Raw genomic sequence first — 24,115 nt, forward strand, 5'->3', positions numbered from 1 at the left:
GTATGTATTCATATCAGTAGGCTGGTACTGTATGTATTCATATCAGTAGGCTGGCACTGTATCTATTCATATCAGTAGGCAGGCACTGTATCTATTCATATCAGTAGTCTGGCACTGTATGTATTCATATCAGTAGTCTGGCACTGTATGTATTCATATCAGTAGTCTGATACTGTATGTATTCATATCAGTAGTCTGGTAATGTATGTATTCATATCAGTAGTCTGGTACTGTATGTATTCATATCAGTCTGGTACTGTATGTATTCATATCAGTTGGCTGGTACTGTATGTATTCATATCAGTAGGCTGGTACTGTATGTATTCATATCAGTAGGCTGGTACTGTATGTATTCATATCAGTAGGCTGTGCAATACAATGGGGAATAAAAGTATTCTAAAAGTACCTCATAAATCATGAAAATTATGAGCTATATCATCCTCCACTCACTATCACAAGGGTTAGTAACTACACAGACTCACTTCATAGAACTTTAAACACTGGCAGTTTGTCTACTTCACTTCTTTAGTCTACTCTCTGAACACTCCAGATAGACCAGTGAATAAAACAAATGCTGACGATACTGGTGTCAAACCATGCAAGTCTGAGTACCATTAAATAACATCTACCTTCTCATTGAAACAGTTCTACTGCAACTTTTCATGCACAGTGGGAAGTTGGAACCAACAACAAACTTAGTTAGATGAAACCTGCTCTTACCATAAAAGGCCAACTTCTGCAAGTGTCTCCACCCCACTGCTCTATGCCAGTAAACAAACTTGGATAGACAGAACCTGCTCTTACCATGACTAATCTTCTCCTCCTCTTCTTCATCTTTAATGTCAATATTCAGCTCCAGTGTTTGACTGCAGTCTTCCAGCTTCACTGATGCCATCTCTGGACCCTGCAGTGCAAACTGGGCTCTTCTGTCACAATCAGGACCCAGTGACTGTAGGTTTGGACTCTGTGTGGAAGGAGAGAGGCAGGCTGCGTTTGTCCTCACTGTTGATGTTACCGGCCTCAGACTTAATCTGAGTCGGCCTGTAGTAATAAAGAGAAAAAAACTAAAGTTATTGTCTTCTCATTTCTGGCACTTTCTTTACTCTCAAAAAAGACTACTTAAATTCAAGTGCAGGAGCTACACAATACTGTTGAGCTAATATTCTATAAGAAGAACATGAGCTCACACAGTAGAAATTTGAGGTGATGGTACTCAGCTCCAGTGAGCTCCTGTCCAAGTCAAGCACTGATCTCATTTCAATAGATCTGGTAGCTAAGCATTGACAACAAAACATGAATTGCTTCACATTAGACAACGTTTACGCTTTAAATCAGGCTGCACAATTAAGCGCACTTAATCTATGGTAGATTTCCCGAATTCACATAAATGCATAAATGACTCAAAAACCATTTAGTACAAGGTTGCAGTATGTTTTAGGCAGCACTATGTACTATTTTCCTGAATAACCTTGTCTTCACTGTGTTATTTCAATCAAAAAACAATAGTATTTCCGTTCACACCATAGTAACATGTATAGACAGCAATAACTTAAATAGTCTGAATATTAGTACACATGTAGAAAACTGATAATCATTACATTAAACTTTAAAACAGTGGTGCATCCGTGAAATGTTCTCTCTGCTGCGTCCACACTGCCTGGACTGAAGGTTGTTGATGCAGACCGAGTGGCGCCGCCATTTTACTAGTTCGTGAATTTTACACAAAACTAATAAATTGTAAAACGAATTCAGACATCTCAAGTCAATATATTCTTTATGAAAGTACCTTGAGAAAACGATGTACATCCACTCAGACAAACCCCAAAGGCTCTAACTATGTAACTTGTAAAATAGTTAACATTATCACGTTCTTCACTCGGCTTGACACAAAAATAACACATCACACCTTTACCCAACGTGATAACACATTAACGGATGTATTACCTAAAATGGTACGACATGTTCTTTCGATATTAGAATGTTTAAACGTGCTATTACATACCTGTAGTAATAAATAGAAAAGGACAAGAATGTTATCTTCTTGACTGCACCGTTCTGGCGCTTTCTTTACACTGAATAATGGTGCGCTTCTGTCCGGAACTTCCTGTTCCCCCACGAACACCGTCCGTGCCTTTCGGGATCCTTGGGATGACCCAACCTCATCACATGAGATGGGGTCGCTGCCTCCTCCGGCACACATCTATTTTGTATAGAGTTGATTGTGGCCTTTAGAATGATGTCCCATCCCAGCTAGCACAGTGGATCTGTGCCGATTCCGGCTGAGAGTCAGACTCGGCCGACGTCATGGCCCGAGTCTGGGCCGCCTGAGGCAGTATTACCGAGTTATCGGGCCCAAATGTATTGCTTGGGTCTCGGACCGACTGGGGCGACTCTCTGGCAGATGATTCCACGGGCTGCTTTATATAATTGACATTTCATTATTAATTTATTTGTCCATATTTTATCATTGTTTCTGTGATCAAAAAATACTATTTAAATTAAATTATTTAAGAGTCCTGTTTAAGTTGTATTTTAGTATTTTGATACTTTGTGCAAGGCAATTGATAAGCATTAAAAACTTTTCGGATGGACTGTCCCGATTGGCGCAGCGGTCTAAGACACTGGGTTACTACAGTGAAGTAGAGTGTCTTAGACACTGGGTTACTGCGTTACTCCAGCTGGTAGTTCGTTGACGGTATTGTACCGAAAATCCCCACACTGCCAGATTTTCGGCATAACACCGGTCCTTGGAAGAGGGCCGCTTCTGGGCCGATTCCTCATCGCTAGCTGGTACTCCTCTTCAATTGCTGTGCGAAGTTCCTATATATTGGCGGGAACTGGAACAAGCTGTGGTACACGTCGATCCAGACCACCCCAAACAGGCTCAATGGGTGACATGTTTAGTGAGTATGCAGGCCATTGAAAAATTGGGACATTTTCAGCTTCCAGGAATTGTGTACAGGTCCTTCAGACATTGTGGCGGATGATTGGCAGGACAATGGGCCTCAGGATCTTGTCATGGTATCTCTGTGCATTCAAATTACCATGATAAAATGCAACTGTGTTCGTTATCTCCCATACCCTAACGCTATGCTACCAAGGAGTGCTTTGTTGACAACATTGACATCAGCAAACCACTCCCCACACAACACCATACAGGTGGTCTGCAATTGAGAGGCGTGTTGGGCATACTGCCAAATTCTCTAAAACAACTTGGAGGAGGCTTGTGGTAGAGAAATTAACATTAAATTATCTGGTAACAGCTCTGGTGCACATTCCTGCAGTCAGCATGCCAATTGCATGCTCTCTCTCAAAACTTGAGACATCTATGGCATTGGGTAGTGTGACAAAACTGCACATTTTATTTATATTTATTAGGGATCCCCATTAGCTGCTGCTAAGGCAGCACCTACTCAGCTACTCTTGTCCCCAGCATAAGGTGCACCTGTGTAATGGTGATCGTGCTATTTAATCCGCTTCTTCATATGCCACACCTGTCAGGTGGATGGATTATCTTGTCAAAGGAGAAATGCTCACTAATAGGGAGGTAAACAAATGTGTGCACAACATTTGAGAGAAATACGTTTTTTGTGTGTATGGAACATTTCTAGGATAAAACATGGGACCAACACTTTACAAGTTGCATTTATATTTTTGTTCAGTGCATACAATATAAAAAAATATATATTATACAAACTATCAATAACAAAATGTTAATTAAACTAAAATCAGCCTGTTCTAATCAGGTTCCTACACAGGTTCAGAAGGATCCTCTAATGGCGGAACATTTTCTGGCGACAGTAGTCCTTGTAGTCTTGGAGGCCCAAAAACCTCTCAGCTGCAGATATAATTATGTCCAGTTTCTTGAACTTCATGTGCAGTACAATTAATAACTGTGGTTATAAATACTAAAATATCCACCTTCTTCACAATAAGTGTATCCAGATCACTTGATTGACGTACAACATTTACAACTGGTTGAGGTGCATCCACCTCCATATCTTCTATAGAACTGTGGCCTCTTGCCCCTATAACTCTCTTCACCACCTCCACATAAGAGATTTGCTGTACAGACATGATCCATGACACCTCAACCTCTTTCACCCTAACAGGGCACTCTGGAATTTCGGGAATATGATCCCCACCACAGTTGAAACATTTTACATTCACAAACTCTTCAATAATGGACCCCCCCAAAATGAAATGCTAATTAGCTGCTAATGTGGCTATCATAAAGAACTACAGGTTCCATGAATGATCTGGACCAGACTGTCAAATCGAGACAAAGGCAATGATTTCTGGGTTAAGAACAAATTCTTATTTACAATGGACAAACCCTAACCTGAACCCGAACGACGCTGGGCCAATTGTGCTCAGCCCTATGGGACTCACAATCACGGCCGTTTGTGATACAGCCTGGAGGACTGCCAGAGGACCTAACCTGAACCGAATGACGAGCCTCATGGGACTCACAATGTTTGTACAGCCTGGAATCAGTAGTCGAACCAGGGTCTGTAGTGACACCTCTAGCAGTGCCTTAGACTGCTGCGGCACTCGGGACCCCAATTAATGAAGTATTGGGTTATTCTCGGGATGGCACATTTGTAAAATCCAGCGATATGGAACTCCAACATGGAGATGAGGACAACAGTTGAAGAGAGAAGAAACTACTACATATGTTTATTAAATTGTCTTTTAAAACTAGATGTATTATTTTCGTCCTTGATGATGAAGAATGTGTTTGGATAACTGCATGGAACTTGATTGATCCGCTAATGAAAAATAAATATTCTACATTCTACTGCTCATCCTATCTATGGGTTATATATACAGAAAATGTGTTTGTTTAATTGTGTTATGAATTTTATGAATAATGACTAAATGATGTATACATTTAACATAGAACTATAGAATTCTACCCTGTCTTTCTATAATGATAAATAATGTTTGTTCATAAGAAAGGTTATGTAGCATAGACCTGGAAGAAAGGAATGTATGTGTGTGCCTAAAGAAAACAAAGAGGATCATTAAACTATGTTTGAACCGACCCAGCTGTAATTCTGGGAAGATAAGATAGGGCAGGCAGAGCTCCTACAGGTTTCCCGTATCTGGGGGAGACTGGAACTGTCAGCTGAGTGGTAATAAACTGTGGTGAGACTTCATGAGAAAATCCTAATGTTGGTGTGTATGTATGTGCGTAGGGTAAGAGAATATTATAAAAGGAACGTCTTTGTATATGCACAGCAGAGCTCTCGTAAATAAACATGCTGACTATTGTAGACCGGCTTCTGTCTGTTTAATTTCAATAAGAACCTTGCATATTCTTAGTAACAGACAGAGTAGTTTAATTGAAGTTCAGTTTATGAACATTGAGAACAAAATTCTCATAACTAATTGATACCATGATAAATATATTAAATGTCTATGTATCTAATCAATACATGTCTCTACACCTCTGCATGCCAATTAGCTAGCTCCCAGTATGTTCTACAATGTTTTGCAGTATAAAGGCCATGTTTTCATAAATCATTTTAAAGTGTTTTCTATGGTGCCAAAGTCCAGGGACAATATTACTACCACAATTCAAGTATGACCCACTTACTATTGGGGAATGGAACCAGAGAGGAAGCTTGTGTTACCCTTTCCAGAGTGGAAGAGCTGAGAACTCTCCTGTGATGGCCCACATCTACCACAACCTTTCCTATTGTGTAATTCAGCACTACAGCATTTTAGGAAGCCATTGTACAAAATGTGTTCATACACACAGTAACAATGGCTTCCACAGGGGAGGACCAGGAGATTGATCTCAGACTTCTATTTCGGGACTAGGATCCTATTTAGAGTTTCCAGATTACTAGTGAGTACAAACTCAGACTGCCTCTCTCCTTCCACACTGAGTACAAACCTAAGGTCACTGGGTCCTGATTGTGACAGTGGAGCCCAGTTTGCACTGCAGGATCCAGAGATGGCATCAGTGAAGCTGGAAGACTGCAGTCAAACACTGGAGCTGAATGACAACATTAAAGATGAAGAAGAGGAGGAGAACATTGGGAAATCTGTTATTCATGGTAAAACCAGGTTCTAGATATAAATGCTATTCATAAATTAAACCTCCATAAATTATGACCCAGTCTATTGTTATGTTGAATTCTGACATTAGACATCCATGAAGAACTTCCAACTTATGTAGTTATGAAAGTTCAATCAGTAAGGCTGGTCTGAATGGATCGTCACTTCATTCATCTAGTAAACTCTATGGTGCAGTTCTGTGGACATAGATTAAGCCTAATCCTAGAATAAATTGCACTTTTAAACTCTAGTAACTAAAATGGCTTTTTGCAGATATGGTTTAAAATAGTCTGATTTGCCCTAGTCTAGATTTTCTGTCAGGATGATTTCATCTAGATCCAAGCCGTGGGGAACCATTAAATAAAGGTAAAATAAATAAAATAAAAAAGTTGCCAGACCACTAAGTTCCTTAGCCCATCTATACTACGTACACTGTGCGGTGCTGTTCTGTGCCTGTACATCTTCAGCGTTATTAAACCACTTCAACTGGAATCCTACCTGTCTGTCATCTGTGCCCTTACCAGCACCAGGAAGAGAAATACATAAAGTAGAACCTAACCTAAAGAATATACACTCCACCAAGTCCTTACTTACACCATGAATGAATCATGCACAATGTGCTCATTTTATTATTTCATTTTTTTGTGTATGAATTTGTTTGGTGAAATATGCATAAAAGGAGAGTAATTTCCCATAATTCTGCACCTTTTGATAGTTGTTCTTCCAGCTTTTTACAGGCACTCATTTTCTTTTGATTCATGTATTTGTAATTTTGACTGTATAATATATTTTTTTAATGAATGTTTTTATGTTTTAAAAAGACAACTACCTTTTCGAAAAGCATTTACTGTTTTGCAAAAGTTGTGTGTCTTGCTGACTCTGTTTCGCTTGTTGCGATTGAGAGAAACTGTAATACATAAAGACGGTTGCTCCCTGATTAAATAGTACAAGAGTACACCCTGCTGGACAAAAAAGCTTACTGCACCTGGTATTCCCAGGCAGCGTACCATCCAAGTACTAAACAGGCCCGACCCTGCTTAGCTTCCGAGACCAGGCTTATTACAGCTGGTATGGCCGCAAGCCAATTACTGTATTGTATATATGATAGGTGATATGATAGGCGACTCCGGGATGCTGGCCTTCTAGACAGAGTTGCAAAGAAAAAAAAAGCCATATCTCAGACTGGCCAAAAAAAATGAAAGATGGGCAAAAGAACACAGACACTGGACAGAGGAACTCTGCCTAGATGGCCAGCATCCCAGAGTCGCCTTTTCACTGTTGACGTTGAGACTGGACAGAGGAACTCTGCCTAGATGGCCAGCATCCCGGAGTCGCCTCTTCACTGTTGATGTTGAGACCCTCTAATGTACTTGTCCTCTTGCTCATTTGTGCACCGGGGCCTCCCACTCCTCTTTCTATTCTGGTTAGAGCCAGTTTGCGCTGTTCTGTGACGGGAGTAGCACGAGATCCCTCGTTTCTTGGCAATTTCTCGCATGGAATAGCCTTCATTTCTCAGAACAAGAATAGACTGACGAGTTTCAGAAGAAAGTCATTTGTTTCTGACCATTTGAGCCTGTAATTGAATCCACAAATGCTCATGCTCCAAATACTCAACTAGTCTAAAGAAGTCCAGTTTTATTGCTTCTTTAATCTGGACAACAGTTTCCGCTGTGCTAACATAATTGAAAAATGATCAATTAGCCTTTTAAAATGATAAACTTGGATTAGCTAACACAATGTTCCATTGGAACACAGGAGTGATGGTTGCTGATAATGTAGATATTCCATTAAAAATCAGTCATTTCCAGCTACAATAGTCATTTACAATATTAACAATGTCTACACTGTATTTCTTTATTTTTTTTGTTATTTTAATGGACAAAAAAATGCGCTTTTCGTTTCAAAACAAGGACATTTCTTTGTGACCCCAAACTTTTGAACGGTAGTGTATATATATCAAAAGTCAGTAGTCATTAGAAGTTATGTAATCTTATTGTGTTACTTAAAAAATATATATACTTTAGTTTATTTAGCAAATATTTTCTCAACTTTATTTCTTGAACTGCATTGTTGGTTAAAGGTCTTTAAGTATGCCTTTCACGGTATACTTAAATACACCGGTTGTATTGGGCGCATGTGACAAATACAATTTGATTTGATTTGAGTGATATACTGTATGCTTCATTGAGGTTGGCCATTTTGTATCATAAAGTGTAATGGGTTTATTTTATAGTCCAGTTGGGGGCGGTAATGCTACATATTCGATTCCAACCGCCGTTAAACTCCAAAGCAGAGGGAGAAGTATTTCCGGGGAAGCGCGCTCCATTCTTCAGATAAAGGAAGCGCTAGAACTGTGCTGTGAAGACGGTAACTTTTGGGTCCATTATTACAGGTATGTAATAGCACGTTTAAACTTTCCAATGTCGAAAGACCACGTCATAACATGCTAGGTAACACATCCGTCAAGGTATTACCACGTTTGGTAAAGGTTGTGTGTGTTATTTATGTGTCAAACTGAGTGAGTGAAAAACGTGATAAACGTCACGTAGCTAGATTTTTCTTTTTGAACGTGTATCATTCATATGTAATTTAATAAAGAGTCAATGTATTTGAGATGTTATTGGCTTTGTGTAAAAATATAAAAAGTCCCACGTGCTGGTAAAATGGCGGTGCGCAATCTGTCTGCATTTAATGATATGTATTTTTATTTTATATATATATATATATATATATATATTTAAATATATATTATCCAGTTTATTTTGTAACTCAATTAGTTCCATCTTCTCCTCCCCTGAGAGTCCGTCTGGGGACCTCCGAGAAAGGGAAGTTAATGATCACCTTTTCCTCCTCAGCTCTTCTGGTCTTCGCAAGATTACTACCTTATTTTCTAAGGTATTTGGACACCTCAAATTTAAAGAGCTCCCAGTTCTTGCAATAAGATTTTTCTTCACAAGCCCTTTCCCAAAAGTGTGAGAGCAGATCTTTAACCTCAAATTTTACTATATCATTATTTAATAATGAGCTATTTAGCTTCCAGTAGGATGCTCTACCCAGGTTAGTATCAGGGGTAAATATTTTGATATCCATGTAAATGGCCCTATGGTCTGTGAGGGGAGTTGTACAAATATTTGTAGTAACACACTCACTATCAATACATTTGGATATAAGCCAAAAATCTAGTCTGGATTGTCTGGAACCTGTTTTGTTTCTCCAAGTGAATGATCTTTGGCCGGAAACCTCTCTCTCCATATATCAGTAAGATCCAACTTTTTCATAAAAAGTATTAAACGAAAATTCTGATTGGTTGGTCTACCTGGGGGCCATCTATCAGTTGAATTATCTATTGTAATGTTAAAGTCCCCTCCTATCAATAATAACGAATTGGGAAATTTAGATAACCAATGAAGTATATGTTTCTCTATAGATTCAAGCAACTCATCATTCTAATGTTTGGTGTTGTACCCGTAGAAGTGTACAGTAATGAGTGTAATGTCATTGTAACTGATCACAAGACAAATAAAGTGACCAAAGGGGTCACATTCCGAGTGTAGAATATTACCACCAAAGGTATTTTTCATTGTAGTGACACCAGCAGAGCGTTCAGATCCATGGGAAAGCCAAATATCGTTGCCCCACTGTGACCTCCAGAAGTTGGCATCAGCCGAAATTGAGTGAGACTCTTGAAAAAAAGCAAAAATCTGTTGGAAATTGTTTAGCTAATAAAAACAAAGGCCTTATTATTCACATTGTTTTGTAACCCCCTAGCATTAAGATAAACTATAGACAAAGACAAAACAACAAAGATATATAAGTATAAACTGTAGTAGGATGAGTCAAAGACGTAGGAGCAGGGAACGTAAATGATAAGGAACCGAGATCAGCACCATTTAAGTCAATTTAAAGTGAAAATAGCTTATTCCATAACCTTTGAGCCAGACGTCATCCGGTTTTGAAATTCCACTCAACTGAAAATTATGTTCAAGACCAAACCAAGGGTTCTTGTAGTAAGAGAGACTAAAAACCCACTTTAGTGTAATTCAGGAACTATTCTGAGAAATAAAATGCAAAATAATAATTTAAATAAAAGGGTACCTACTATTTTAAGTGCATATGAAAACTGATCATAAAATAATTGTATAAAAAACGCTTTACACGTTCCTAAGACATTTTTTTGTAAATGAGTATTAATAACTAAATAGAACAATAACCGTGTAGTCAGAGCAGACCTGTATGCCCTTTAAAACAGTATCTTAGTTACTGTATACATAATAAATAAATGCAGCTTTCAATCTTCTTTGTAAGTTTGTAAACAAAATAGGTCTTCTGGTCATACAAGAACAAACGAATAAATTGAAGTACCTGAGTATTCCGAGAAAAAAAATAGTCACCTGATGCTTGTTCGGTAAACAACATAAGGAAAATGAGAATACCATGGCTGAAACCATCAACCTGTTCCTTCTGGTGAGATTTTAGGGAGGAATATGGATTTCTGAACCGTTGACGAAGCCTCGCCCTCCGACGAAGTAAGCAGCCTTCCCCTCACTTCGTTCTGTCTTGATCGTTGGCCACAACTTGTTCCTTCTTTCTATTTCCTCCGGGCTGAGATGCTCGGTGAAACGCATAACCATGGCTCTGAAGGAAGGCGTTCTTCCTAGCAGCTTTCCAGACAGCATCACTGTAGAATCTGGAAGTGAAGAGGATGGGGTAGCAGTGCAGGTGTACTAAAGCAGTTAGCATCTCTGAATGGGGTAGCAGTGCAGGTGTACTAAAGCAGTTAGCATCTTGAATGGGGTAGCAGTGCAGGTGTACTAAAGCAGTCAGCATCTATGAATGGGATAGCAGTGCAGGTGTACTAAAGCAGTCAGCATCTATGAATGGGATAGCAGTGCAGGTGTACTAAAGCAGTTAGCATCTATGAATGGGGTAGCAGTGCAGGTGCATGAGTGAGAGACAATTTCACGGTCGCACTATTTTGAAGCTGAATGTAATGATTATCAGTTTCTACATGTGTACTAATATTCAGACACATTCAGTTGTTTCAATCTTTATCTATAATTGTTACTATGGTGTGAACGGGAAATACAATTGGCAGTGGTGTAAAGTAACTAAGTAATAATACTTTGAAGTACTGCTTAAAGGAGACGTTTTCTTTTTTATAAATGGCATGTTATGGTTACGTGCACTTGTGTTGTTTAATTTAAAGTATGTACTTTGTCTAATGTGAATGAATTAATGTTTTGTTGTCAATGCTTAGCTACCTGATCTATTCTAATTACATAATTGGCAATTTAAAAAATATTTTTTAGAGAATATGAACGTGACAGAACTGTCAAGACAATAACTTTTGTGTCCTTTTCTCTCTTTTTTAACATCAATAGTGAGGACAAACCCAGCCTGCTTCTCTCCTTCCACACTGAGTCCAAACCTACAGTCACTGGGTCCTGATTGTGACAGTGGAGCCCAGTTTGCTCTGCAGGATCCAGAGATGACATCAGTGAAGCTGGAAGACTGCAGTCAAAAACTGGAACTGAATGTCAACATTAAAGATGAAGAAGAGGAGAAATCGGTTTCTCTTAGTAAGCACAAGTTTTTTCTAATTAAGTCTGTGTTCATTCCAACTTCCCACTGTGCATGAAAAGTTGCAGTAGAACTGTTTCAATTGAAAGGTTAATGTTATTTCATGCTACTGAGACTTGCATGGTTTGACACCAGTATTGCCAGCATTTGTTTTATTCACTGGGCTGTCTGGAGTGATCAGAGAGTAGACTAAAGAAGTGGAGTAGACAAACTGCCAGTGTTTTAGGGTTCTACGAAATGAGTGTGTAGTTTCTAACCCCTGTGATAGTGAGTGGAGAATGATATGAAATGAGTCTGTGTAGTTTCTAACCCTTGTGATAGTGAGTGGAGGATGATATGAAATTAGTCTGTGTAGTTACTAACCCTTGTGATAGAAATGAGTGGACCCTTGTGATAGTGAGGATGATATGAAATGATGTGAAATGAGTGTAGTTACTAACCCTTGTGATAGTGAGTGGAGGATGATATGAAATGAGTCTGTGTAGTTACTAACCCTTGTGATAGTGAGTGGAGGATGATATGAAATGAGTCTGTGTCGTTACTAACCCTTGTGATAGTGAGTGGAGGAATTTTACAATTCCTACCAGGTGTGAAATTGTCATCACACCAAATGGGTGTAAAACTGGATAATACAGGGGATTCATCCAGCTTTTGCTGTACTTTGTGGCATATAGTTGGTGTTTTTAACAAAGGGATTAGTAGTATTCTTCTTTAGTTTCTTAAAGGGAGCAGAGTTGTTTTTATTTTATTTAACCTTTATTTAATTAGGCAAGTCAGAACTAATTCTTATTTTCAATGATGGCGTAGTAACAGTGGGTTAACTGCCTTGTTCAGGGGCAGAACGACATGTTTTACCTTCTCAGCTCGGGGATTCGATCTAGCAGCCTTTCGGTTACTGGACCCAAGGCTCTAACCATCCAAAGTTGAGCCTGTTGTGAATAGCATTTCAGTCTGCAGCCAGAGTAGGTATGGTTTCTTGGAGAACCAAAACATTGCAGCCCTAATTTGTGCAGCCCAGTAATACCACTGTATGTTGCAACCCCCCTCTGTCATAGGCCAGATAAAGAAGAGGAAGTCTAAGCCTTTGTTTTCTGTTGCTTCAGGTATCTTTCAGATCTAAAGTTGGTGTAGATTGAAATAGATGAAGGAATTTGGGCAGAATATTAATCTTAATGATATTTATTCTACCAATAGTAGATACAAGCAGTAATGTTCATCTGTTGATGGATTATGTTATACTCGGTACCATTGGTTCATAATATGTTGAGCTCAAGGAGCTCATTTCTGGTGTGATTTTAATACCTAGATACGTGAAACCATGTTCTGTATTCAAAAATAGATGCTGTACAACTGGATTCAGTATCTTGCTTGTTGAGGAAAAGGATGGAAGATTTGGTTTTATTTTTTAACTTTATTAAGTAAGTTATTAATTACATTTACAAATCCAAGATGGTAGCCAATCAGTCTGTCCGTTTGTATGTGGTCCTTGAAATCAGAGTTTTAAGAGTTATGTTTTAATGACCCTTATCCTGTTTACAGAAGCAACTACTTTTGATGTGAAGGTGGATGCTGTATATAACAAATATTATTTTTTAGATCTCAGTCTCTATTTTACGAAAGATACTTGTACAAAGATTTCGGATTGAGAGGCCTTTATTTTTGTTTTCAACACCTTTCTGGAGTTGGAACTTGCCAGCGTCTGTCTGCGCGCAAGGCCTGCTACGCCAGCGCTGGTGCACACTGAAGGTTAGGAGCGTCTGTCTGCGTGCAAGGCCTGCTACGCCAGTGCTGGTGCACACTGAAGGTTAGGAGCGTCTGTCTGCGCGCAAGGCCTGCTACGCTAGCGCTGGTGCACACTGAAGGTTAGGAGCGTCTGTCTGCGTGCAAGGCCTGCTACGCCAGCGCTGGTGCACACTGAAGGTTAGGAGCGTCTGTCTGCGTGCAAGGCCTGCTACGCCAGCGCTGGTGCACACTGAAGGTTAGGAGCGTCTGTCTGCGTGCAAGGCCTGCTACGCCAGCGCTGGTGCACACTGAAGGTTAGGAGCGTCTGTCTGCGTGCAAGGCCTGCTACGCCAGCGCTGGTGCACACTGAAGGTTAGGAGCACACGTCTGTCTGCGTGCAAGGCCTGCTACGCCAGCGCTGGTGCACACTGAAGGTTAGGAGCATCTGTCTGCGTGCAAGGCCTGCTACGCCAGCGCTGGTGCGCACTGAAGGTTAGGAGCGTCTGTCTGCGCAAGGCCTGCTACGCCAGCGCTGGTGCACACTGAAGGTTAGGAGCGTCTGTCTGCGCGCAAGGCCTGCTACGCCAGCGCTGGTGCACACTGAAGGTTAGGAGCGTCTGTCTGCGCGCAAGGCCTGCTACGCCAGCGCTGGGGCACACTGAAGGTTAGGAGCGTCTGTCTGCGCGCAAGGCCTGCTACGCCAGCGCTGGTCACACTGAAGGTTAGGAGCAGAAAAGCGGTTATCAGATTGGAAAACCTGATGCACCTTGGGCCGTAGGAACATCTACGTTCTGCACAACAGACTACTGGTTGTTGCACACCTGTGCTGAAATACCTCTAAAATCCAGCATTATGTATCTGTTACTGTGCCTGCTCTTTACTCAATGCCATCCTGGATTAAATAGCCTGGATGATCAATGGGTGAGTGAGGGGTCAGGAGACACTGTGGCCCCATCCGATGATACCCCCGGACAGGGCCAAACAGGAAGGATATAACCCCACCCACTTTGCCAAAGCACAGCAGTTATGGTCTTGAATGTACAAAAAACTAAATTCATGACCTTTCCCAGAGCTAGAACTCTGCCAGAGAAGGTTAGCATTGTCACATCTGGTGGCTTATCCATTGAAAAGTGTCATCTTACAAATACCTAGGTATTTGGTTAGATGACAAGTTGTCCTTTTAAAGTTTTTGTGGATAATCTTGTGACAAAGCTTACATTTTCTCTCTGCAGTTGGATATGGTGACTTGTTGTATATGCATGCAGCCTAGTGCCACTGAATTAATTTAAAATATTGATGGGAGACTCTTATGGAGGAGTGTAAATGCTTTTTTTTGGTTGGATCATGTTGTTGTATGTTTTTAATGATGTAATGTATTGATTGTTGCTGTCTTCTTGGCCAGGTCTCCCTTGAAAAAGAGACTCTGGGTCTCAATAGGCTTTTCCTGGTTAAATAAAAAAAATGGAGAAGGAAGAGTTCTTTAGATTTGTTAGGAATAAGAGGGTATCATCAGCATACAGGGCCACTCAATGTTCAAAATCTGTTTTAATTCCACTTATTGACGGTTGGGCCCTTACTGCAATGGCAAAGGGTTCCATAGCTAAAATAAAGAGTACTGGACTGTCTGGGCATCCTTGTCTCGTGCCCTGAAAAAGCTTAAAAGGTTAGGAAATAAAGTTGTTAGTGGCAACTTCTGCAGTGGGGTCGGTATATCATATCTTAATCCATTTACAGAAGTAGTTCCCAAACCCAAATCTCTTAAGCACTTGAAATAACTAAGACCACTCAATTCTATCAAATTACTTCTCTGCATCAAGTGAGAGTATGGCAGTAGGAGGGTCAGGGGACCCTTCACATGTGCACTATGTTTAGTACTCTCCTCACATTGTGAAAACCTTGATGGTTTTTCTCGAAGCCATTTTGGTCTTTGGATAGAGTGCTCCCATATTTAATACGCAATCTCCTGGCTAAGGCTTTAGCACTAATTCTTGAGTCGGAGTTCAGAAGGGAAATCGGTCTAACTTTCACATTTTGTTGGGGATTTATCAGGCTTCAGAATGAGAGTAAAACACTCCTTAGAGAGGTGGGGAAGCTTGCTGAAAGGATTCCGCATACAGTACATTGCAAATTTATTCAGACCCCTTGACTTTTTCCATATTTTGTTACGTTACAGCCTTATTATAAAATAGATTAAATGTTTTTTTCCCTCGTCAATCTACACAGTACCCCATAATGACAAAGCAAACACAGGTTTTTAGAAATTTGACAAAACAAAACAAAAACATTTACATAAGTATTCAGACCCTTTACTCAGTACTTTGTTGAAGCACCTTTTGGCAGAGATTACAGACTCGAGTCTTCTTGTGTATGACGCTACAAGCTTGGCACACCTGTATTTGGGGAGTTTCTCACAATATTCTCTGCAGATCCTCTCAAGCTCTGTCAGGTTAGATGGGGAGTGTCGGCACACAGCTATTTTCTGGTTTCTCCAGAGATGTTCAAGTCCGGGCTCAGGCTGGGCCACTCAAGGACATTGACACTTGTCCTGAAGCCACTCCTATGTTGTTTTGGCTGTGTATTTAGGGTTGTTGTCCTGTTGGAAGGTGAACCTTTGCCACAGTCAGAGCTCCTGAGCACCCTGGAGCAGGTTTTCATCAAGGGTCTCTCTGTATTTTGCTCCTTTCATCTTTCCACTCGATCCTGATTAGTCCCCCAGTCACCTCCCTGACCAAGGCCCTTCTCCCCCGATCTCAGTTTGGCTGGACGGCCAGCTCTAGAAAGATTATTGGTGGTTCCAAACTTTTTCCATTTAAGAATAATGGAGGATTTTCGATCATATCCTTGTCTAAAATGATGGTCACTCACATGCAAGCCTAACATCATGTGCAAAGGGCCTCTGGGTAACGTAGCACATTATTCAGTGGTATCACTTTTTCTCCACAGGCTGTTCATTTCTGATCTTTGATACTTTCTTGGTTTATTAAGGTATCATGGGATATATATATATATATATATATACATATATATACTACGATAACGCTATATATGTATGGACCATTTTGTTACTTAGTGTTAGGTTCTAATTCTCAGAGTAAAAACTCAACGGACACTATGAAAGCTCAAACCAAGTTTATTCTTCTCAGAGGATGTAGCTGCATTAGAGAAAGACATTGCTCACACAAGCACTGATATTTAACCCTTTCTCCTAGGCTGAGTCTCCTCCTACACATCTGAACAAACAGTTTTCTGCCTTAAGCAGTTAAGATACAAAGTGATACAGCGTGTCTTTCTCACTTAACGTATTCTTATCGGCAGACTCAATAGCCTTGGTTTCTCTAATGACTGCCTCGCCTGGTTCACCATCTACTCCTCAGATATAGTCCAGTGTGTCAAATCGGAGGGCCTGTTGTCCGGACTTCTGGCATTCTCTATGGGGGTACCACAGGGTTCAATTCTCGGGCCGACTCTTTTCTCTGTATATATCAATGATGTCGCTCTTGCTGCTGGTGATTTCCTGATCCACCTCTACGCAGACGACACCATTCTGTATACTTCTGGCCCTTCCTTGGACACTGTGCTAACTAGCCTCCAAACGAGCTTCAATGCCATATAACACTCCTTCCGTGGCCTCCAACTGCTCTTAAACACTAGTAAAACTAAATTCATGCTCTTCAACCGTTCGCTGCCCTTTTAGCCACACTTCTGACCTAGAATATGTGGACAACTATAAATACCTAGGTGTCTGGCTAGACCGTAAACTCTCCTTCCAGACTCATATTAAACATCTCCAATCCAAAATCAAATCTAGAATCGGCTTTCTATTTCGCAACAAAGCCTCCTTTACTCACGCCGCCAAACTTACCCTAGTAAAACTGACTATCCTACCGATCCTCGACTTTGGCGACGTCATCTACAAAATAGCTTCCAATACTCTACTCAGCAAACTGGATGCAGTCTATCACAGTGCCATCCGTTTTGTTACCAAATCACCACATACCACCCACCACTGCGACCTGTATGCTCTAGTCGGCTGGCCCTTGCTACATATTCGTCGCCAGACCCACTGGCTCCAGGTCATCTATAAGTCTATGCTAGGTAAAGCTCCGCCTTATCTCAGCTCACTGGTCACGATAACAACACCCACCCATAGCACACGTTCCAGCAGGTATATCTCACTGGTCATCCCCAAAGCCAACACCTCCTTTGGCCGCCTTTCCTTCCAGTTCTCTGCTGCCAGTGATTGGAACGAATTGCAAAAATCGCTGAAGTTGGAGACTTTTATATTTCCCTCACCAACTTTAAACATCAGCTATCTGAGCAGCTAACCGATCGCTGCAGCTGTACATAGTCCATCTGTAAATAGCCCACCCAATCTACCTACCTCATCCCCATACTGTTTTTATTTTATTTACTTTTCTGCTCTTTTGCACACCAGTATCTCTACTTGCATCATCTGCTCATTTATCACTCCAGTGTTAATCTGCTAAATTGTAATTATTCACTACTATGGCCTATTTATTGCCAACCTTCTCATGCCTTTTGCACACACTGTATATAGACTTTCTTTTTTTCTACTGTGTCATTGACTTATTGTGTAATTGGCTTGTTTGTTTATTTCATGTGTAACTCTGTGTTGTTGTCTGTGTCACACTGCTTTGCTTTATCTTGGCCAGGTCGCAGTTGTAAATGAGAACTTGTTCTCAACTAGCCTATACCTGCTGAAAAAAAATGAAAAAAAGTGACCTGACCTCAATCCCCTTCATCACTAATCCATGGCTCTCTCCCCTTATCAATACCTGACATGTGATTGCTTTCCCTGCACTCAGCACATTCCAATCTTAATTGCACACACCATATACCTTCCCCTACAGATAACCATTTACTTCTGGTGTAGACCCTCTAAACCTAAGCTCTCAATATTTCAATAGGATACCTGATAATTAACCCTATCCCAAGGTCAGGAGTTAGTACCCAGAATCCATCAGTAGCTACAAGCTAAATACCCTGTGTTGTGGTATCAGGCTAGGAATATGTTATTGAAAGTATGTGAATGTAAGATTTTGAAACTGTGATGGGGGTCATATTCTCGAATTCCCAGAGTGCCCTGTTAGGGTGAAAGTGATTGAGGTGTCAAGGATCAGGGCTGTACAGCAAATCTCTTATGTGGAGGTGGAATAGATGTGGAGGTGGTGAAGAGAGTTATCGGGGCAAAAGACCACAGTTCTGATGCAGATATGGAGGTGGATGCACCGCAACTAGTTGCAAATGTTGTACGTCAATCAAGTGATCTGGATACACTTACTGTGAAGGTGGATGTTTTTAGTATTTATAGCCACAGTTATTAATTGTACTGCACAAAAAGTCCAAGAATCTGGACCTCATATCTGCAGCTGAGACATTTTTGGGCCTCCAAGCCCGAAAGGACTACTGTTGCCAGAGAACGTAATATTAATTTCTCTACCATAAGCCGCTTCAATGTTGTTTTAGAGAATTTGGCAGTATGCCCAACCAGCCTCACATCGGCAGACCACCATATATGGCGTTGTGTGGGCGTGTGGTTTGCTGATGACAATGTTGTGAACAGTGTGCCCTGTGGTGATATCGGGGTTATGGTATGGGCAGGCATAAGCTACAGACAATGAACACAATTGAATTTAACAATGGCAATTTTAATGCACAGAGAAACCATGATAAGATCCCGAGGCCCATTGTCCTGCCATTCATCCTCCGCCATCACCTCATGTTTCAGCATGACAATACACTGCCCCATGTCGCAAGGATCTGTACACAATTGAAAATGTCCCAGTTCTTCCATGGCCTGCATACTCACCAGACATGTCACCCTTTGAACATGGAAACCATTTACTCGGATTCCTTTAATTAGGATGTTTACTTTGCTAACAGTGGAAATTATTGTTCATGCCACAAGAGGTAGGCTACCTGATTCTGGCAAATGGGTTCCAGAACGAAAGACAAAAAAAGTGACAGGTGCTGGAGGATCCAACTGAAATTAAGCACTTCCCTTCTCATATAACAGGGTAGGGCCATTCCATGTATCCACCAAACCAAGATAGACAACAGCCGGTCGTTTCCAATGGGAAGAGATAAGTCATAGTGGGCAGAGCCAAGCACGAGCTAGTGAGATCCTATTGGCGCGCTCTAGCGCACAGCTGCATATTTCTGTTAGGGAACGCCTCCTCTATGAAGCACTTGTGTGCAATAACTCAATTCGACTTTGCGTTCCTTCTCAACGTCTTTAAAAAAAAACTTTTGCAAAGGGTGAAGTCTACAAAACTTGGTCCACTCTGTTCACAACTGATTTTAGTTTTGGGAACAGAAAACTGTACTAAGATCAGATGTTTCATCGATTAGAACATTTGCAGAATGTCGGCCAAAATCCATCTAGTTCCATCTTCTCCCACTGCCGGCCAGTGGGCTTCCTCTCACTACCCTATTTGATAGTGAGTGGAAACGCTAAGCGGATGCTTCACATTCCTACATCCAGTGAAATATCTGTCTCATTGTTCTACCTGTGGCTGCACTGTGGTAGTGGGGGAACAGGAAGTTCTGGGTACACAACATTCTTCAGAATAAAGAAAGAACCAGAACTGTGATGTCAAGAAGATAAACTTTTGTGTCCGTTTCTATTTATTACAACAGGTCTGTAACAGCACGTTTAAACGTTCTAATATCAAAACAACATGTCATACCACGCTAGGTAACAAACCTGTTTAGGTATTATCACGTTTGGTAAAGGTTTGATGTGTTATGTTGTGTCAAACTGAGTGAAGAACGTGATAAACAATTTTACAAGTCACATAGCTACGGTTAGATACTTTGGGTTTGTCTGAATGGATATACAAAATTTCCTCAAGAATCTATTTATTTGAGATATCTGAGTTTGTTTAGCATGTTATTGGTTTTGTGTAAAATTCACGAGCTGGTAAAATGGAGCTGTCCACTCTGTCTGCTCCAACAGACTTCAGTGCTGGTGCAGAGAGACCATTTCATGGTCACACTACAGTTTTGAAGCTTAATATAATGATCATCAGTTTTCTACATGTGTACTAATATTCAGACACCTTCAGTTGCTTCTATCTTTATCTATAAATGTTACTTTGATGTGAACGGAAATACTACAACAATTGGTTTTTGATTGGAATAATACAGTGAAGACAAGGTTATTCAGGAAAATAGTACATAGTGCTGCTTAAAACACTGCAACCTTGTACTAAATGGTTTTTAGTCAATTATGCGAATTCGGGAAAATCTATTATAGGTTAAGTGCACTTACGTTGTGTAGACTAATTAAAACAGGTACTTTGTCTAAATGTAATGAATTCATGTTTTGTTTTAAATGCTTATCTACCTGATCTATTGAAATTGAAATTAGATCAGTGCTTAACTTGGACAGAATGTTAACAGTATTTTGGAGCTCCTGCTCCTAAAAATGAGTACCGACACCTATTTCAGTCCAAGTCAAGCACTGAAATAGATCATTTAACAAGAAGAAATATTATATATTTTATTGAGAATAAAGAAAGTGCCAGAACTGTCAAGACAACTTTCTGTGTCTGTTTCTCAATGTTACTACAGGACAACTGGAATTAAGTCTGAGGCCGGTAACATCAATAGTGAGGACAAACCCAGCCTGCCTCTCTCCTTCCACACTGAGTCCAAACCTACAGTCACTGGGTCCTGATTGTGAGAGTGGAGCCCAGTTTGCTCTGCAGGATCCAGAGATGGCATCAGTGAAACTGGAAGACTGCAGTCAAACACTGGAGCTGAATGTCAACATTAAAGATGAAGAAGATAAGATTGAGAAATATCTTTCTCATGGTAAGAGAATGCCAAGACTGCGCAATGCTGTCATCAAGGCAAAGGGTGGCTATTTGAAGAATCTCAAATAAAATGTATAATGTATTTTGATTTGTTTAACACTTTATTGGTTACTACATATGATTCCATATGTATTATTTCATAGTTTTGATGTCTTTACTATATACAATGTAGAAAATAGTAAAAATAAAGAAAAACCATTGAATGAGTAGGTGTTCTAAAACTTTTGACCTGTAGTGTATATCACACAACTGACTGGTTCTTCTGATGTTGTTCACACAGGAGACAATGTTGAGACATTCTCGACATCCAGAGAACAACAGCAGGAAGCTCACAGAGCTAAGAGGTCTCACCACTGCCCACATTGTGAGGAGAATTTTTCAATTCTATCAAAGCTAAAATTACATGTAAAAATACACACAGGAGAGAATCTGTTTTCCTGTACTGACTGTGGGAAGAATTTCACAACCTCAAAGGCTCTGACAGTTCATCAGAGAGTGCACAGAGGAGAGAAGCCTTATTCCTGCTCTGACTGTGGGGCGAGATTCTCTCAACTGGGCACCTTAAAAAGACATGAACGTATACACACAGGAGAGAAGCCTTACTCCTGCTCTGACTGTGGGGCGAGTTTCTCTCAACTGGGCGACTTAAAAACACATGAACGTATACATACAGGAGAGAAGCCTTACTCCTGCTCTGACTGTGAAAAATGCTTCAAAAGATCAACTGCTCTAAAAGTTCACCAAAGAAATCACACAGGAGAAAAGCCTTACTCCTGCTCTGACTGTGGAAAGAGTTTCTCTCAACTGGGCGACTTAAAAACACATGAACGTATACATACAGGAGAGAAGCCTTACTCCTGCTCTGACTGTGAAAAATGCTTCAAAACATCAACTGAGCAAAAAGTTCACCAGAGAACACACACAGGAGAGAAGCCTTACTCCTGCTCTGACTGTGGAAAGAGCTTCTCTCAACTGGGGGACTTAAAAACACATGAACGTATACATACAGGAGTGAAGCCTTATTCCTGCTCTGACTGTGGAAAGAGTTTCTCTCAACTGGGCCACTTAAAAACACATGAACGTATACATACAGGAGTGAAGCCTTACTCCTGCTCTGACTGTGGAAAGAGTTTCTCTCAACTGGACAACTTAAAAAGACATGAACGTGTACATACAGGAGTGAAGCCTTACTCCTGCTCTGACTGTGGAAAGAGTTTCTCTAAACTGGACAACTTAAAAAGACATGAACGTATACATACAGGAGAGAAACCTTAATCCTGCTCTTAATGTGGCAAGAGTTTCTCCCGATTGGGCAATGTAAAGACACACCACCGGATACACACTTGACTGAAGCCTTATCACTGCACTGACTGTGAGAAGAGATTCTACAGATTGGGCCATTTAAAAAGACACCAATGTATACATGAAGGAGAGAAGCCTCATCAGTTCTCTCAGACCAGCTAAGATTAGACACTCCACTTAATTGTCACGTCATTAAATAATTGGCAAATGAAGCGTAGAGCGCTCTATTGTAAAAGGACACCTGCTCTTTCCATGACAGACTGACCAGTTGAACCCAGGTGGGCTAAGGAATGAAAACACTGGACACTGAAAATTGTAAAACTGTTGCCTGGTCTGATGAATCCCTGTTCCTGCTGTTTCATGCTGATGGGAGGACTGGGGTATGGAGGAAACCACGAGGACATACATCCAGTGGTGGAAAAAGTACCTAAATAGAAAATGACTCAATTAAAAGTGAAAGTCACCCAGTAAAATACTACTGGAGTAAAAGTCTAGAAGTATTTGATTGTAAATATACTTAAGAATCAAAAGTAAAAGTGTGAATAATTTCAAATTCCTTAAATTAAGCAAACCAGAAGGCACAACTGTCTTGTTTTTTTAATATTACAGATAGCCAGGAGCAGACTCCAACACTCTGACATCATTTACAAATGAAGCATTTGTGTTTAGTGAGTCCGCCAGATCAGAGGCAGTGGGGAGGACCAGGGATGTTATCTTATAAGTGTGTGAATTGGACCATTTTCTGTCCTGCTAATCATAAAAAAATGTAACAAGTACGTTTGGGTGTCAAGGAGTAAAAAGTGCATTATTTTCATTAGGAATGTAGTGAAATAAGTTGTCAAATATAAGTAGTCCAGTACAGATACTACTAAAGTAGTTATTTAAATAATTTTTACTTAAATACTTTACACTGCCTGCATCCATGCCGTGTGTCAGCATTGCAGGCTGGTGGTGTGATGGTTGGGGTGTGTTTTCAGGACACACATTGGGGGGGACTTGATAAAAGTTGAGCAATGTTTGAATGCCAGAGGATATCTAAACATCATTGCCAATCAGGTCCCTCCCTTCATGGCAGCAGTTTATCCATCTGCAAGTTTTTTTTTTCAGCAGTATTATGCCACAAGGCTTGTCCAGGAATGGTTCCAAGAACAGCTCACTGAATTCACTGTAATTGTGCATCTGTGGGAGAAGATGAAACAAGCTATTCAGAGTAGATCCACTCCCAGCCAACTTGACACAATTGTGTGAAGCATTGGAGTCAACATGGGCCAGGTTCCCTGTGAAATGCACACAACACCTTTGACAGTCTATGCCATGACGATTTGAGGATGTTCTGAGGACAAAGGTGGGTGAAACTCCATATTAGGAAGGTGTTTCTGATGTTTTGTACTCTGTGTATATCAGAAAAGAATGGTGTGATGATTAGTTTGGGTGGATTATTTTACATTACTAAATAACCTTTGTTCAATGATAAATGTAGAGCTTGTATGTATACTATGCATTTTTTGTGTTTCCTGTTTGACCCCAGGAAGAGTAGCCGCTGGGGATCCTAATAAAAATACTAAATGTATCAGATATTGATGACGTGTTGATCAGTTTTC

General features: G+C 40.5%; 2 protein-coding genes across 4 annotated transcripts in view; one reads left to right on the top strand and one right to left on the bottom strand.

The window, feature by feature from the left end:
• The window catches only part of LOC112239018 (zinc finger protein OZF-like), a 139,173-nt gene that overhangs the window by 72,367 nt on the left and 42,691 nt on the right, over positions 1 to 24,115 (bottom strand). The window lies entirely within an intron of this gene.
• Positions 8,406 to 23,133, top strand: LOC121845944 (zinc finger protein 501-like). The gene is made up of 5 exons (XM_042318364.1): positions 8,406 to 8,461; positions 10,546 to 10,595; positions 11,451 to 11,648; positions 20,968 to 21,210; positions 21,493 to 23,133. Coding segments are annotated over exons 2-5 (1,437 nt in total). The 5' UTR covers positions 8,406 to 8,461; positions 10,546 to 10,594; the 3' UTR covers positions 22,488 to 23,133.

The sequence above is a fragment of the Oncorhynchus tshawytscha genome, unplaced genomic scaffold (genome assembly GCF_018296145.1).
Source record: "Oncorhynchus tshawytscha isolate Ot180627B unplaced genomic scaffold, Otsh_v2.0 Un_contig_2903_pilon_pilon, whole genome shotgun sequence".
In the NCBI taxonomy this organism is placed as follows: Eukaryota; Metazoa; Chordata; class Actinopteri; order Salmoniformes; family Salmonidae; genus Oncorhynchus; species Oncorhynchus tshawytscha.

Coding starts and splice junctions, on each gene's coding strand:
- LOC121845944 (XM_042318364.1), top strand. Junction 11,649..20,967: donor GGAGAAATCGGTTTCTCTTA/GTAAGCACAAGT, acceptor ATGTTACTACAG/GACAACTGGAATTAAGTCTG. Junction 21,211..21,492: donor TGAGAAATATCTTTCTCATG/GTAAGAGAATGC, acceptor TTGTTCACACAG/GAGACAATGTTGAGACATTC.